This window comes from Pundamilia nyererei, unplaced genomic scaffold (assembly GCF_000239375.1).
Source record: "Pundamilia nyererei isolate P.nyererei 1_Seehausen unplaced genomic scaffold, PunNye1.0 scaffold00074, whole genome shotgun sequence".
Lineage (NCBI taxonomy): Eukaryota > Metazoa > Chordata > Actinopteri > Cichliformes > Cichlidae > Pundamilia > Pundamilia nyererei.
Genome location: NW_005187475.1, coordinates 1,361,966 through 1,378,333, shown reverse-complemented (window position 1 = coordinate 1,378,333; position 16,368 = coordinate 1,361,966). Strand labels below are relative to the sequence as shown.

Sequence of the window (16,368 nt, the reverse complement as noted above, 5' to 3'; positions counted from 1 at the left end):
TTTAAACTTGTTCCGTTCGGCTACGAACACGAAAGTTAACGGTCCAAACACATCACTCTGACGTCATGCCGACATAGAGACGTGGCACGCGGACGGTTAAACGCTCAGAGCAGTTTACGCAACGTCCTCTCGTTCATTCAGCAGAAGGGAGGTAGGAGGCAGGAAGTCACGGTACCGAACTAATAACAGCCCATCTGGACCCGGAGACATGGCTTCAAATAACGGCTCGGTCGGAAAATGGGAGGTGGTGAAGAAAGGCAAGAAAAATAGCAACAACTCCGGCGGAGGAGGCAAGGTAGCGGCCGACAAGAAAGCCAGCGGAGAAAGGAAAGCCCTGGGCGAATCTAACCAGCCGTCCAGACGTAAGTGAACACGGCCCACTGCTAGCTGCTGAAGCTCAACTTCACGCAGCATTACTTCCTGGTATTAATTTTATCTCACACCGTCTGCGGTTTTACCAGCTCAGCTCTGAGTGGCTCTACCTTAAGTCCGTGTGTCGGCGTGAATTTTAAACTACTAGCTGAGCGGCCTTTGTGCTTCGTGCGGCTAGTTAGCTCGTTAGCAGTGTCAACAAAGTGAACGTCAGCACTGAGAGAGTCTGTCAGCATGTGTGAGACGCTTTTTGACCTTTGACCTCCCTTCAGCTGCTCTTTCGAACGAGCCTGAAGGTGTTTTTGGTCATCTTGGAGCTGATCGGTATGACGTTAAGCAGCATTAGTTTGTTTTTACCTCGCCTACAGTGATGGTTGTCATTTCTCTGGGGGTAAATATTTAACAACGTGGCCATTTAAATCTTATGCTACACGTTTAGCCATGGTTTTACTTCAGCTTTATGCCTCATAAACAGTTATCACTGCTATTATCATCGTTTATATAAATAGATTAAACTCGTTACTCTATTTTGTTATTACTTCTGACTTTATTTTCTTACTTATTTAGAAGGACTCCTATTAGTAACAATACAACTTACTGTTCCTGTTTACCTATAATCCTCGAGGTGATCAGTGTCCGAGTTATATTTTTGTTTGAGCCTTCTGGTGTAAAGGGCAAGTTTTTATAAATCAGAAGATGTAGGGTACTTTTATGAGTGATCTTTGAAAAATCAGAAACCTGGATGAGCTTTTCAATTCCAATTTCACCTTTAAGAAACCCGGCCACCCAGTCCTGCTTCTATCATCTAAACAATATTGCAAGGATACAACAATACTGACACTCCAGCTGTCACTTACGCTTTTCTTTCCTCTATTTAAATTGTCATGCACTTTTAATATGTTTCAATCAGAAATAAGGGTCTGAGTACCCCTAAGTGCACTACATATGGTACACTGTTGTTTAGCTTGTGTCTTGGTGTTCTGTCCTTGGGATGAACCGGTCTTTGAAAGTGATGCTGGATCTGAAGTGCATTGGGATGCTATGCTTGGAGAAAATGCTTGTTCTTCTTTACTTTGAACTGCATACGTTGTTTCTATAGTAAATGATAACCACAGTGAATATAAATAATATAAATAGCTAATTTTGATTTTTAAAAATGTTTTTCTGCTAATAACTTTTTATCGAGTAAAGTTTACTCAGGTTTTTACTTATGTCTTCTGATCAAACATCGAGTGAAGATTCTATTGACATTCCTCACATGAATAAAGTCACTGGAGTGTTGGATCTCAAACTTGTCCTCCTTTTAATACTATCAGTGGCAGCAGGAGAATTCTCATTGTTAACCAGAAATGTCAAAGTTGGAATAAGGTGCTAAACTCAGTAGTTTGATTTACACCTTTAAAAATTGGAAAATGAAACCTAATTCGGTAACGTTGCTATGACAAGTTTAGACGTGCAGTTAGGTGATATTAATACTGAATTACCAGCAGCTTCAATCTACCACATTGCTGAAACATTATGTCAACCTAATGATGTTTTGTTTTTACTGAGTATGAAGCCCATACTGAAGCTGGAGCTGCTAATCTACTTATTCATTTTTTTCTGCCATGTTTTAAGAACCAGAATTAATTTGTGTTTTATCAAATCTTACGTACCAAACAAACCCTGCTGTTCCCTCTGTTTAGAGTCCCGCCCGGTGTCTCCTACTATGTCAAAGACTGACAAACACCATAGTTATCTTTATCTGTGTTAGAAATTACTCTTCATAAGGTCAACATATTATTTACTGACCTCTGATCAATTTCTACCCTTAAATTGACCAAAATACTTTCTGTTCACTAAATCTAGCAATAGCAGCTTGAAGAGGCTTCACTGAGTCTTTTGATTTTTGGATGATCATCACAAAATGATCATATCTCACTTTGCTGGAGCTGTTTGTTTCTGCTTCATTTTTATCACTGAATCTTACTGTCCAAAGTCTGATCACTGTGGCTGATTCAGTGGGGAAGTGGTGTAAAGCTTTAGTCTAAAGCTTATAAGAAATAAACCTGATCTGTTTAGTAAACGAACTCTCCAACACTTTATGTGAATCATTTTATTAACACAAACAACATAATCACACATTCAGAAAGATATTTTGCCAAATCTCAGTTTGTTTCTTAAAGGCTTTCATCAGGACTTGATCATGAGGCTGTTACTTTTGGGTCTGTGGTTTTGACACATAAAACTGGAGGATTTTTTTTTTTTTTAAACTTTAGCCTGGAGGGATTACGTATGTGGTTGAGCAAGAAAAGTGTTGCAGCAAAATCAGGCATTATGTAAGTGTTCAACAGATAAGAGCGTGAAGCTTGGATCACAGAGAAGAGTGGTAAATGTCTCTGCCTTTACTGTTTGCATTATTTAAAAAGCCCTTTAAATCAGTGATGTTTATGATTGGGCGTACCTGGCCAGCGACTGCAGATGGGAATTAGCTAGTAGATAAATCTGGTACAAGACATCTTTTCTCTTATGAGGTCAGTGTTTTGGTCCCTGACAAATAAAGAACTGCTTGTATGATAACCATGTTCGGCTTTTTGTTCCCACATGTCTAAACATGTGAGAACCACAAAGCTTGAATTTAAGGAAGCTTAAAAACATCATCTCAGCTATTATTGGCTTTTAGTGGCCCGTGGATTAGGGCAGTAAAATTTGTTCTTTTTGGTATTTTGTCTTGATAGAAACTATAATCTGAAAGCTGTCACACGTTAATGATTTCTGCTAATATGCTTCTTGTAGTAAATTACACCAAAATGATCCCAAAAACTGTTGTTTCTTTGAGATGGTTTTAAATAGTTTCATAAAACTGAGATGAAAAATCTACTATCAAAATGACTAGGGAGTCTGACTGTAGACAGTAAAATGTGAGATCCTGTTAGTTGTTGTTTCACAGTGGAGCTTTTGAGCCCACTCATAATACTACAGCTTATAGCTGCCTACCCCGCACCAGCCTCGAATGTAAAGCATAGGGTGAATGACTGCTGGAAGTCATAGATGTTACATTTAGGCTTATGTTTGAAATACTAATTACATTGCAGTGTTTCCCACTAATAGAATTTACTCAAGCGACACACTCAAAGATTTGAGTCATGAAAATATATTCTTCGCTCTTATTTTGAAAGTTTAGCTAGCTCTGATCCATCACATGTTTTGCGATTTGCTAGCTTTGTTGTCAGTTCTCTCCTTGAAATCTTTCAGCTATCCGGAGTCCTTCGTCTCAGTCAGGCTAATTTTAACACCACTATCTTGGGCTTCAGCTGGAGACATTAGTCCTCTCTGCTGTGGAGAACCCACATAAGATCCAGAACTAGAACCTGCAGCAGGTGAAGAACTGGTCACTACGCTGAGCTGACCGAGTTTGGAGAGCGGAAAAAGGACTGCTGTCATCAGCAGCAGTCCAGTGTGAGGAAGTTACTAGAGAGCCAGCAGCACAGTCTTGTGACAGTTCATGAAATGGTCACAACATTTAATCTGTGGATTCATATTTTGGGCTCTCTCTCGTACTGACTTGTATTCATGTACACAAAAAATGAAAAGAATATTCCCAGTTTCAAAGAGGGGAAAAAGGTGACATTTAGGCTACGTTCACACTTCAGGCGAAAGCGCATCAAATCCGATTTTTAAAAAAAAAATTTTTTTTATACCCTATGCGACCCATATCCGATCATGGTATGACAGTGTGAACGGCACAAATCCAATATTTTCAAATCCGATCTGGGTCACTTTCGTATGTGGTACTGAATCCGATACATATCCGATGTTTTAGAAAGCGACTGCTGTTTGAATGGTCATGTCGCATTAAATCCGTCTTTTACGTCACTGACACAAGACAGACGCCAATTATCAGCGCCAGAGAAGCGCCCGAGAAGACATCGCGAATACTTCCTGGCCATCCAGTGTAGATGTCAGTGAAACTGTTGGGAAGACAACGTTGGAGAGCGTTTGCTGTCACATTTTTTCTTTGTAGTGTGAACAAGCAGACAAAAAAAATCTGAATTGAGCATTAACACCTGCACCTTAGAGAGAGCGGGGGTTGAATAATTTTACTGCTCACACCAGAGACCAGTTTGAGTCCCACATGGGAAACATTTTTACACTTCAGTTGGATTATATTAATTGTGTTATTTAATTATTTTCAGAGCTCAATGTTCGTCCAACTCCCTAATCTCAGAAACATACAGATAAAAATTGAAGATACGGCATGATTCATTCAGAAAAATAAATGATCAGTATGTTAAACCTTCTGTAATCCAACCTTCAAGTTAAATTTTATTAGCTTTTTGCTTCTTATTGCTCTAAAACTTTAGAATGCCTTCCCTCTTTGCTGAGCGAAGTCAGTCACCCATGCTTGTAAAGCTTGTGCACAAGAATTTCACTGGCATGTTCTGTACCAGTGTACCTGCACATGTGATGTGACAATAAAAGTGACTTGATTTGATTTTGATCAGGACACTTCTGTCTTTGTTTTGAACTGTTTGTCATTTACAAGGACTGCTGGTATTTTCCCAAGTCTGCAGTCATGTGCTTCTTTTTTTTTTAAAAACAGATGTTAATTGGTTGGTTTTAAGGAAACCAACCACTTCGCTTAAAGTTCCCTGTTCACTTAGACTTTAAGTGATTATCCACTGCAGACAATAGTGCACAAGGTCCCAGATAAGGTTGCAAGGATTTCTGAGTCATATGATGCCATGAGAAAAGACATTTCAAGCTCCACATTTTGTTAAAACCTCGATAATTAACCAGGGAGTCTACTGTTTCAGCAGAATCATTCCATGAAACATCAGTTTCATCAACCTCCCCCACCCGCCATCACCCTCTCAGAATCAGCTGATTTATTTATTGGGTGCAAAAACATTGGTATATTTGTTGAAGCCTTGCATAATTTCACCTCTATATTAATGTATTTTCAGAGTTATAGGTCTGTGGTGGGCTGAAATTCAGTGTTTTATTTTATTTATTTTTATATATTTTCCAGTATTTTTAGGCCTCATACAAATTTTTTTGTTTTTCATTTCCCAGCTGAAAAAATACAGATGAAACTGCCATGCAGGCCACAAGAAAACAGCTGAGCACTAGATACCAAAGATTACAAGACTGTAAATATAGACAGGTCTTTCCATGCCTTGATCCTAAAGCTTTGATCGTGGTAACTTTCCTCCCTGACTTGAAAAATGCTATAACAATCTTTACAGTTTCAGTGATCAACACACACAAGCACACATTCATGCAGCATTTGATTGCATACTATGCAGCTCTTCTACTATCACACACACTCACATGCCTGTTAAACCTCTTCATATGTTTCTCTCGTTATATTTTGAGCTTCTCTGTAAAACATGGCACACTCATGTTTGAGACTAAAAATAGAGACATGCTGACTCTAAATCCACATGTGTGACTAAAGCTTGATTTGGTTCAGTCCAACTTCTATTTTTCTCATGAAAAAGCACAGCCGCTCAGTTATGATCACAGATAGAGTTTAAAAAGGAGCTCCATTCTGAAACGGAGTACAGGAAAGAGACAGCACTGTGACTGACACGATGGCCTGAGTTGGAGTGAAGGAAAACATTTTTCTAGAGCCAACAGAAGCAGCCCATATTACTGTGATCACTATAAATGCTTCATAGGTCAAAGGCCAATTTGAGTCGTTCGTCAAATCACCTCATTAACCAGCTTAAATTTAAAGAAAAGTGATCTTAGTTCCTGCCATCCACCCCTGGTGTGTTTTGCACACAAAATGAAAAAATGATTGATCACCAACAGAGTAAAAACTGGTAAGCAGTTAAATTGCTCTCTGATTTCCCCACAGTCTGTAAAGGTGTCAGATTTATTCCAAGCTGCAGGTATTTGATGGGAAATGAATAAAAGCAGAACAGGGTCAATTTCAATGTATTGCCACTTTCAGCCAGTGAGAGAGCTTTGACATCTTATAAATACAATTACTTGTTATTGCCTTTATAAAACATTGCAAATAAGTATTGATTTAATATCAAAGTACAGGCTCTAAAAAAATAAATAAGGCGTTCTTAACTTTGTATAGGTCCTCAAAACTGTTTACCAGAAACACACAAGGGGGAGAGCTGGAATGCTGTTGGTGCTTAACTCCAGTCCTTTGTGAATTGTATTGAGTGTGCCACAAATATTCCTTTGGGTAACAGCCCATTACACAAGGCGTGGAGGGAGGGCAGAAGGGGGTAAGCAAGACGCTGAGGAGAGTAACTTGATTTTTAGGACTCAGGATAGAGGAGTCACTGCATTTCACTGCAGCTGCTTTGTTTTGTCCTTCAGCGCCCGTGAAGATGTCAGAGAGTCTGTATGACAGCTTGGAGAAGGTGGGAAAGAAGCAGAACAAGGAGCAGGTTCCTCCACCATCCGAGCCTCAAAACAAGAAGCCCTCATCAAGTAAACCACCCAAGAAGTCGTATTCGAGCAATACAGCCTCTCCCACAACTTACAAAACCCTCGAGGAGGCGTTCAAAGCGGTCAGTAAGAGACATTTTCTTAAGTTGACTGATATTAAACTCAATGGAAATTTAGTGAAAGAAATGACCCAAAATGATCTCTAAACAAAGCAGCATTGTTACATCTTCAAAGCCAACTGTCACATGCTGAAACCGATCTAGCCTTTGCTTGGAGGGTGTGTTCTTTTTGAGACTCCATTGCTGATATTTTTCTCTTGTCCTGTCTTCAGCTGGATGTTGCAGACCTGAAGCAGCAGTTGGCTCGCAGTCAGACCCTGTTTCCAGAAAACCCTTCGGTTTGGATCAAAGATCTGGCTGGATACCTCAACCTCCATTTAACTGCCCAGGACACGGAGCCCACACTCAGCAGCCACCCTTATGGTCAGGCAGACTCTTATTTTGATATGCCCATTTATTTATCGTGCGGTTAAAGCATTTCAATACTTAAGTCTTCCTGTTTGTCTTTTCTGTCCCAGACTACCCATACTGCCTTACAGGAAAAGAGCTGAGGGGCGTGATCAAAGGCCTCATCGGACGTTGCAGCAGCGCTCTGCCAGATTTCTTCGACCACTGTGTTTACACTATGCTCAGGGAGTTGGACAGGCAGTCAGGTAAACCCAGGAGAACCTCTTACATCCTTTTATTGATGCGACTTTACTCAGTAGAACATTAACAGACAGGGAAAAATGTGCCAAGATACCAAAGCTGCAGAAATCTCAATAATAAACTTAAATGTTCTGTAAGTTGAAATAATATTCTGATTGAATATAAAACATATAAAACGTTACATATGAACCAAATAAATACATGCAAATAAACAAGGGGGTAAATAGGTGGGGGGGATGTTTATGCCCAGGTTAGTGGTTGTCTTTGACCATAAAAACCATATCACCTCAATGGCAGCACAGATAGAGGTGAAGAGAAGGCCAGGTGGTCGACATACTTGTCTGCCTCACAAAGCCCACAAGGTAGCAACAGGCCTGAAGCCAACATCTGAAAGCAGATGAGATGAGAGATCCTGAAAGAAAGGCAGCTGCAGGCAATCATTATGTTCCTTCCTTGTATTCACTTTCAAAAAGCTTTTGTTGTGTCTAGATTCATCTATTGATCTAGATTGATCTTTGCACGAGCTAAACTAAACAAGCTTTTAGCGAGGAGCAAAAGTGCACTGCTGTGAAAGAAAGTGATGTCTTGTGGTGTGACTGTCTTGGCAGTCAGGGGACAAAAAACAGCAAAGATCACTGTTATGGTTCAACGCTAGGGTGGGGTCAAAACCCATCATGACTCAAACCTCAAATTATCATTATTTACCTTTTAACAAACTCTAACCAAGAGCAGTCAGCAAGGTCACCAGGATGCCTCATGAAATAAAGATTTTACCCAAGCATTGTTTCAGTTTTTAGTTAAAATTCATAAAGCAGAAAAAGAAGCCGAAAGTACCAATACCTAAAGCTTATTGTTTTTATTTCCAGGAGAACCTCTACATGGCTACAGAGTTTGCATTCAGGCAGTCCTGCAGGACAAACCCAAAATAGCCACCCAAAATCTGCCAGAGGTGAGTGTGTGACTGTCACTCCGGCAAATAATCAGCAGCTTTGCTACTCTTGTCCTGCTGTGCATGTTATTACACTAAAAGCTCAAGCTATATTTTTCCTAACATTTCTGGACATGTGTAATATTATCAAATTATGTATTATATTTTCAAACTGGTAGTTTCAGAGGGGGTATTGCTGGATTTGTCTGTTTGAATAATTTTGCATTATTATATTGTAAAACTCTCCCTTCTCCTTGTTCCTTTTCTGCAGTATTTGGAAATGTTGCGGTCAGTTCAGAATCGTCCAGTAAAGTGTTTGACCATCATGTGGGCTCTGGGCCAAGCAGGATTTTATGATCTCAGCCAGGGTCTAAGAGGTAATAAACACTTTTACACAGAGGCACACAATAATTTCAATATTTTACATTACCGCATATCCATAAAGCCCAAAACTGCTCTGAACAAGTAGGCATTTGCCCAGTATTAGTCCAGATCTGTCTGTTTTCCCCTTTCTCCCACTTTCCCAACAATGTGTGAAGACAGACATTCTGGGTTGGGGTTCACTGAAGCAACAGAGCACATTAGAGCAGTAATATTCCCCCCTGATAGCTGCTGGTGCTCCAAGTGTTATTAGTTAGTGTGACTATATTAAATGTTTACAGTGCAAAATTGCAATGAAATTTAGGGGGAAATGGTGTCTAAAATTACTGATTTAGTACAAAATCACACCCAAAGTGTGATTAAATATATTTATTTTCACTTTAACAGAAGAAAAGCTTCCTAAACTAAAGAAAATGTTATTTGTTTCAGTGTGGCTGGGCATCATGCTCCCTGTGCTGGGAGTGAAGTCTCTGTCCTCATATGCCATCGCCTATCTGGAGAGACTTCTCTCGTAAGTCTGACTCAGAAATCCATGAAATTTCTCAAATTTCTTCATCTTCCAGACACTTCCTTTCCATTCATTTGTAGTACTTGAACTATTAAGATCATTACCAGTGATACCTTTAATTTGAATGTCATGGATATTTCAACATACTTTAATTCTTTTCCCAGACTTCATTCAAACCTGACAAAAGGATTTGGTATTATGGGTCCGAAAGAGTTCTTTCCTTTGCTCGATTTTGCTTTCATGCCAAAGAACGCCCTGTCACCAAGGTAAATGTAAACCAGTGCAAACACAGACCAACAGCAAGACATATCAGACTGTTCATAATCTCTGTTTAGAAATAAAAGCATTGCAAAAATGTTATCTGCGTTCTGAGTCCTAATATATTTTTTTCTGTTTTTTATTACAGTCTGCAGGAGCAGCTGAGGCGTTTGTATCCTCGACTGAAGGTCCTCGCATTTGGTGCCAAGCCAGAGAACACGTTGCACACGTACCTGCCGTCATTTCTGTCCAGAGCCACGCCACACTGTCCCGACGACATGAAGAGGGAGGTGAGACCCACAATTCTGTATACATTACTGCTGCTACTGTACTGTTACAGCAGCCATCACAACACGATCTTTGACAAAAGTGATTAAATAAAGCAGAACTGCTCAATAAAATTGTGTTCTCACTAAACGATGTCAAAGAATACATTATGAGTAAAATGATAAAAATGAACCGCATTGTCTTCTGCTTCTTGCAGCTGCTCAGCAGTATGACTGAGTGTCTGTGTGTGGATGTTCAGAGTTTAGGAGTGTGGAGGCAGCTCTACACCAAACACCTACCCCAGTCCAGGTAACCTGTGGACCATAAATTTTTTTGTCTTTTTATTTATGATCACATCTCCACATAAGGTAAACTGTACAAATGAAGATGATTTCAAACTGATTTCAGACTCACTGCTTTCTTTCCTCAGTTTGCTTTTGAACCACTTATTAAAGTCCTGGAACATCCTTCCACCAAAGGTACAAGGGCTGTCACAATGTCTGTTGGCTCATAAACCAAACGCACCTCCCAGGGATACTGTTATTTAAACATCAAAGCCTGTGTAACCTGATTAATAATGCAGTTTTAATGTAACTTGTATTTTTATTGTCTTTTAATCCCATCACTGTGTTTTACTTGGACTTTTTTTTGTTTTTAGCTTCGGAAGAACCTCGAGGAAACGATCCAGTCTTTTAGAGTGACCAACGAAGAAATGAGAGACACCATTGAATCTCATGACCTTCAGGAGTGCAACAGCCTGTGCCAGGTGAGCAACTCGGCCTGTTCATGTTTGTTTAAAAGGAAACTCGCGATTTCAAAAAAGTCTGGGTTAGACACGAAGATAGTGTAAATATTAAATCATGAAGCACCTCTACAATATGAAAGTGAGCAATATTTATAAAGTGCTGACAGAAGGCATAAAAAGCTTAAAAAAATTAAGATATAAATTTAGGAACTAAAACTAAAGGAAGGAAGAGAAGAATATTAAATTGAAAGCCTATTAAAGAGATCAGTAGTGTTGTGATATTGGAACGACTGTTTTGGGACTTACTGGGTAGTTTCCAAGCATCAAGGGCAGAGTTACTGAACTGGAGAACCTGGTGAGTTGCAGATGGGAGTACTGGAGAGATGAATGCATGAATGAGCATGTGCAACTCCTCTTTAAAAACTTCTTCTGACATTATCCCTGCTTCTTGGGCAACAACTAGAGATGTATGGAATCATAAAGCTAACACTTGGATTATGAACCTTATTTGACATGTGCTTTGTGTTTCTCCAGAATCTGCAGGTAAAGATGCGTGGTCACGGGTTCCCCTGGTCCAAGCTGCTCCTGGTTCTGCTCGTGTTCGTTGCCGGCTTCATCGCCCACGACGTCAGATCAAACGGCTCTGTCGCAGGTCTGTCAGAGTGCCGTTTACTCACCATATTCGCCTATCTTTGTATCTGTGGCCTACTCATTGTGTTTATATTACGTTTCAGATTCCATCACAGCCAGGTATCTGCACTCCTCAGGGATCACAGCTGTATCTCAGCAGGCCTGGAGCAAAATAACAGTCTACTCAAAGCAGGGCTTCAGGTACGATCATTTCTAGTCAACAGAGCCGACACTTAAAAATGATCCATAAAATCTAAAACAAGCTTCTGACTCACTTCCTGATAACGCTCAGGCACACAGTGTTTTATTCCCTGTGGTTTGTTGGCTTTTATTTAGAATTCTATATTAATATAGATTTATTAGATTAACCTGCTGTTCTGCCATAAAATTATTTGCTTTTAAAAAGAAAATTTAAAAAAATGTATGGCTTTTTCTTTTCTTCTATTTTTCCTCTAATGAAGATTGCAGTTATGATCATTATTGTCTGTATTGTGTGTTTTGTATTTTCTGTAGCTGGTTGGAGACAAACACTCCTTATTATTACTCTGAGTGTGTCCGGGTTTTGGGTCCAGTAACGGAACAAGGTTTGGAAAAGGCAAAGTCAGCAGCTGTCTTCATCTCTGAAAACACCTCACGGTTTATTGTCTGGGTTAAAGAAACCACACCTCTTGTCATAGAATGGGTAAGGCCATGGCTACAGCTCCACCTGACCTTAAACATTTAAATGTTGAAGTACAATTGTTCTTTTTTTTGGGGGGGGGGGCTGAAGCACAGCTTTCTGGGTGTGTATTAAACAGTCCAGCTGGATTATCATTTCATCCTTTTGTGGATTTATTTGTGTTTATACTGTGTCACTTTTCCCCCTTAATTAAAATTTTGAGCATTACATAAGAAACTACCAGATAACTACCAGTCTGACTCTGATTGTGTTGCATGTCTTTGTCCAGGTGAACACCAACACCCCAGAGAGTGTGTTCCAGGCTCTGGCATATTTGAAGGAGCTCCTCATCTTCCTACATCAAAACTACATCCTGCCAGCGCTGGCGTACACATCTAACCTGCTACAGAGAGCATGGGCCAACTTAGAGGACTCTTGCAAGTCAGTACTAACAGCAGCTCTTTAACAGTTAATCTTTATTACTACATGCCTGAGTTTGGGGCAGTTAAACCGGCTGGGACTGGTTTCACAAAGATGTATTTGGTCTGTGGGGTTAAACAAGAAGAACAGCACAGCTTGTATTAGAATAATCTGACTAAAACGAAGACACCTTACCTCTGGGCTGCCTAACTATAAGAATCTGTGGCACTGCTGCAACAATGATTTAACTATGAAGCCCTCGTTATGGTGCTTGTTGGGATGAAACGTGATTCACCTTTACTTATTGCTGTGTTTTATTGAAGCCATTGAGAAATGCGTGCAGGTTACCAGTTGCACTGACAGATGTAGTGACATGCCAGTTTATCCTGCTGGAGTTTGGACCTCGTTCCTATTTGTTCTTTAAAGGGAGTCGCTCACCAGAAGTTTGGCTGATCTTTGTAGGCTTTGTCTGTGTACGTTTCTCCTATTTGCACAGTACCGTCACAGCACCACACACATTTCACTTCTCAGCAGTGTGTTCTTCTTCTGTTTACTGGAGCCAGGTAGTTGCACCCAGCTGATAAACAATTGGACTATTTTTTCCATTCATTCATCCTCTGACAACTGTCCAGGTCTCGGTTGTGAGGGCAGCAGTCTAAAGCAGAGATGCATCAGCGGCCTTTTCCTTGGCTGTTGATAACCTCTGAGGTGATTGACAGATGAACTCTGTAATGATCTGTCACTCAGTTATGAGTAGTGTAGTAGACAAATGTGTTTGTTTGTATTGTTTAAAAGGAACTAAAAGCATCATTAAAGCTGCAGTGAGTGATTAATTTTTTTTTTTTTTACTTTCTCTGTTGCAGTGGGGAGGTGTCTGTATCATGTCTGCAGGGCCACGCCTTGTCCTTTACCAACTCGACGTGGCAGCTTCTCCAACACACGACCTCGGCAATCAAGACATGGGCCCAGGATTTGCTCACTCGAGTGGGATAACGCAATACACACACAATATGCACACAGGAAGCTAAACACACCAACACACACACTCTGGCCCAGCGTGAGTCTGTCATGTCCCTTGTGACACAAGTGGATGCCGCAGGGTCAGAGGGAAACGAGCTCACTCAAAAAAGACCCTTTTTGTCTCTTGTTTTGGTTAAATTTTAAAATCAGTTTGGTGTTGTTTAGATGTTTTTTTTTTTTTCTATCAGTCTTTTTGTCACTGCTGGATACGGAGGTTGTACCCTTCTTTCTCTCTCCCTGAGTTTTATACTGCAAATTTCAGCCACTGCTTGAGCCTCTGGGTTAGGCAGGTTCTGTAATTTATAGAAAATATAGGTTTGTAGATGATTTATAAAAGTTTTTATTTAAATATAATTAAAAAAAAAAGTGTTGTGAAAGTTGGTAAAGGCAGGGAACATGTCAGAAACGTCTCCAAGCCACTGAAAACCTCATCAGATGGTCAAGTCATCTTTAACACCTGGTCCTGTGTGTGCAAACCCCTTGTCAAACCTAACTAGGGAGTTGTGTCTCCGGGCGGATTTGCTCGTCCAGAGCACGGTCGTAAACACAGTCTTTTCACATCAGTCCAGAAGAAAAAATCTGTGTGTCTTGTCTCTGCTGTTTTGTTTCTGTCCCGTTTTCTAATGCTTCACCTACCAGCAGAAGCTTCTCACCCGAGCTGCGAGAAGCACCGACATCATGTACCTGAAGGTCAATGCGTTTCTGTGTTTGTGTCTGCGTGGATCAGTTGTCATCCTGTATGCTGTAATCTGAGAAATGACATTTTACTTAACTAACCCCCCAGCCTGTAAACAAGATGATATGGAAGAGACCAATGTCTTACTTTGTAATGTAAATGATTTGTAATAAAGACTCCAACCCCACTGCAGTGTTTTTATCAGCTGATTTACCCGAGTGTGCCACAAGCTACACAGCAAATAATAGAAACCACCTTGTTAACAGTTGTCTTGTCATGACTTGGGGCTTTGCCCTCAAACTTCAATTTTGCATGTGTATGTTCTTATTAAAATATAATTATTAGATATGTGTATTCAGGGTCATCGTAAGAAAAAACAAATTTGTCTCACCACGTATTAATATAGATCAAGATGCGAAGAGTACACTGGGAATGTATTTTTAGTCAAGTGTCGCTGATTCAGCAGTCCTCTTAAAAACGTATCTTGCCCCAGTAAATCAATGCTTTCCTCTCGCATGCTTAGTAGCGCTGCCGCTTATAGAGAAACACTGTGGGGAGCTGATACCATCCCCTTCGATAGCTCAGTTGGTAGAGCGGAGGACTGTAGAGGAGTGCGATAGACATCCTTAGGTCGCTGGTTCAAATCCGGCTCGAAGGAGGTGACACTTTTTTTTTTCTTCTTCTTCTTTCACGGTGTTCAAGCGCAACGATCGAATACAGATTACACGGTAGATAGGGTTCATCAGCCGAACCAGCACAATTGCCAGCAAGCCAACAGGCTCTGTTGGCTATAGCCCAACTCGATTACATAGATATACTTTATCAGGTTGCGAGGCAACGCACATAAGGGGGATTAGCTCAAATGGTAGAGCGCTCGCTTAGCATGCGAGAGGTAGCGGGATCGATGCCCGCATCCTCCAAAGTTTTGTGTCTCGTCGGTTGGCGTGAGTTTGTTTTAACTCTCAAGTTGCAAAATGCAACCAACCAGACCAATTAGAAAATATGGTTATTTTAAAAATTGGTAATTTTGGGGGGGAGCTGAGACACAAAACATAAAGAAGATGCCAATGTCACATTTACATTTTCACGAAAGTTTTTGCGACGAATTTCACTGAAATCAATTCGTTCGACACTTCAAACTTAGGCAGTCTTTGTATAAGCTATTATAGGTCCCTGCTGTCAACACGTTATCACCTTCAAAGCCTAACATTTTAAGCTAGGTGACAAATCGTCGATATCTTACGCTTCCGGGGACCCAACATCAGCAAACAAGAGAACCGTTTGGAATGAATATACGCATGTACACTCGTTTTACTTACATCTCTTTGGTAAACACTATATAACATGCTGGTTAATGTTAGGGATAAGATTATGGTTAGGGTTTGGGATACGGCTAGGACTGGAGTACATGGCTGGAACATGTATTACCTCGGGAGCGTTATTGTACTGGATTTCATTGATAACCCGGCGCGTAGCATAAGAACGCGGAAGCTCACCTGTCGCGCTCCTCCGGAACATCGCAGGACTTGACAAATCGTCAGCATATCACGGGTTGGTACTGCGAACGGGCTGTTTCTGAAGCGTGGGGGGATTAGCTCAAATGGTAGAGCGCTCGCTTAGCATGCGAGAGGTAGCGGGATCGATGCCCGCATCCTCCAAGCTTTTTTTTGATGAGTTAAAATATTTTAAATAGAGCATTTTAAATATCCATGTGATTTAAAACTGTTTATTGTTTATGGAGAGTAATACATTTTAAGAGTACCGGGTAAATCTGTAAAGTAAACAGGAACTGATTGATTAATGATTATTTCTTTATAGCAGTGTATATTAATGAAATATGAAGTTGATATAAACAGAACTTTAAATAAATCACCCTAATTAGTAGAATGAAGAAACGACCTGAAATAGAGAATAAACTTATTTGAATGTTTATGACTCCCCGATAGCCGTAGATGTGTCTGTGCTGCCGCCTGGAGGCACAAGAGAGAAGATACATCTGCAGCTTCAACGTTTTCTTTAACACTAATAACTATGGCAGAGCACTGAATGTATAGAAGGTGGAAAGAGAGGCATTACTATGAGATAACTGTGAGGTAGATTATTATCAATTGGTAAAAAGTGCAAATGTAATCAAGCGCACATGAAAAATTAACTAGCTTTAGAGCTTTTTGTATTAAACTGTGTAAAAAGTTTACTTGCGTTGACTTGATATTCTGTGCATGGCGTTTACAATGATTAAAAAGTTCATGTGAGAGACAAAACAGAAGACAAAGAAGTCCAGACGCTTTTTCTTTCCAAGCTCCTTAGACTACAATGACCTGGATGACTGAGAATCTTCACAGACAACAAGACAAGACGGCGCAACACTAGACAGAACAGGACAATACAGAGACAAGACAGTG

The 16,368-nt window shown here is 40.3% G+C and overlaps 1 protein-coding gene and 3 non-coding genes across 4 annotated transcripts; all 4 read left to right on the top strand.

Moving 5' to 3' along the window:
* Window positions 1-59: 59 nt before the first annotated feature.
* On the top strand, window positions 60-14,153 carry tmem214 (transmembrane protein 214). Its single transcript, XM_005737237.1, has 17 exons — window positions 60-362; window positions 6,697-6,890; window positions 7,100-7,250; window positions 7,346-7,480; window positions 8,342-8,424; window positions 8,675-8,780; window positions 9,214-9,295; window positions 9,457-9,558; window positions 9,699-9,840; window positions 10,035-10,126; window positions 10,248-10,296; window positions 10,476-10,583; window positions 11,097-11,214; window positions 11,297-11,393; window positions 11,706-11,874; window positions 12,140-12,291; window positions 13,134-14,153. The coding sequence occupies exons 1-17, from the start codon at window positions 209-211 to the stop codon at window positions 13,261-13,263; spliced, it is 2,064 nt and encodes a 687-aa protein (XP_005737294.1). The 5' UTR covers window positions 60-208; the 3' UTR covers window positions 13,264-14,153.
* A 383-nt stretch (window positions 14,154-14,536) lies between these two features.
* Window positions 14,537-14,624, top strand: trnay-gua (transfer RNA tyrosine (anticodon GUA)). The gene is given in 2 exon segments: window positions 14,537-14,573; window positions 14,589-14,624. It is a non-coding gene; the product is annotated as a tRNA-Tyr (tRNA).
* A 189-nt stretch (window positions 14,625-14,813) lies between these two features.
* trnaa-agc (transfer RNA alanine (anticodon AGC)) lies at window positions 14,814-14,886 on the top strand. The gene has a single exon. It is a non-coding gene; the product is annotated as a tRNA-Ala (tRNA).
* A 665-nt stretch (window positions 14,887-15,551) lies between these two features.
* On the top strand, window positions 15,552-15,624 carry trnaa-agc (transfer RNA alanine (anticodon AGC)). Its single transcript has one exon. It is a non-coding gene; the product is annotated as a tRNA-Ala (tRNA).
* Window positions 15,625-16,368: the final 744 nt, after the last annotated feature.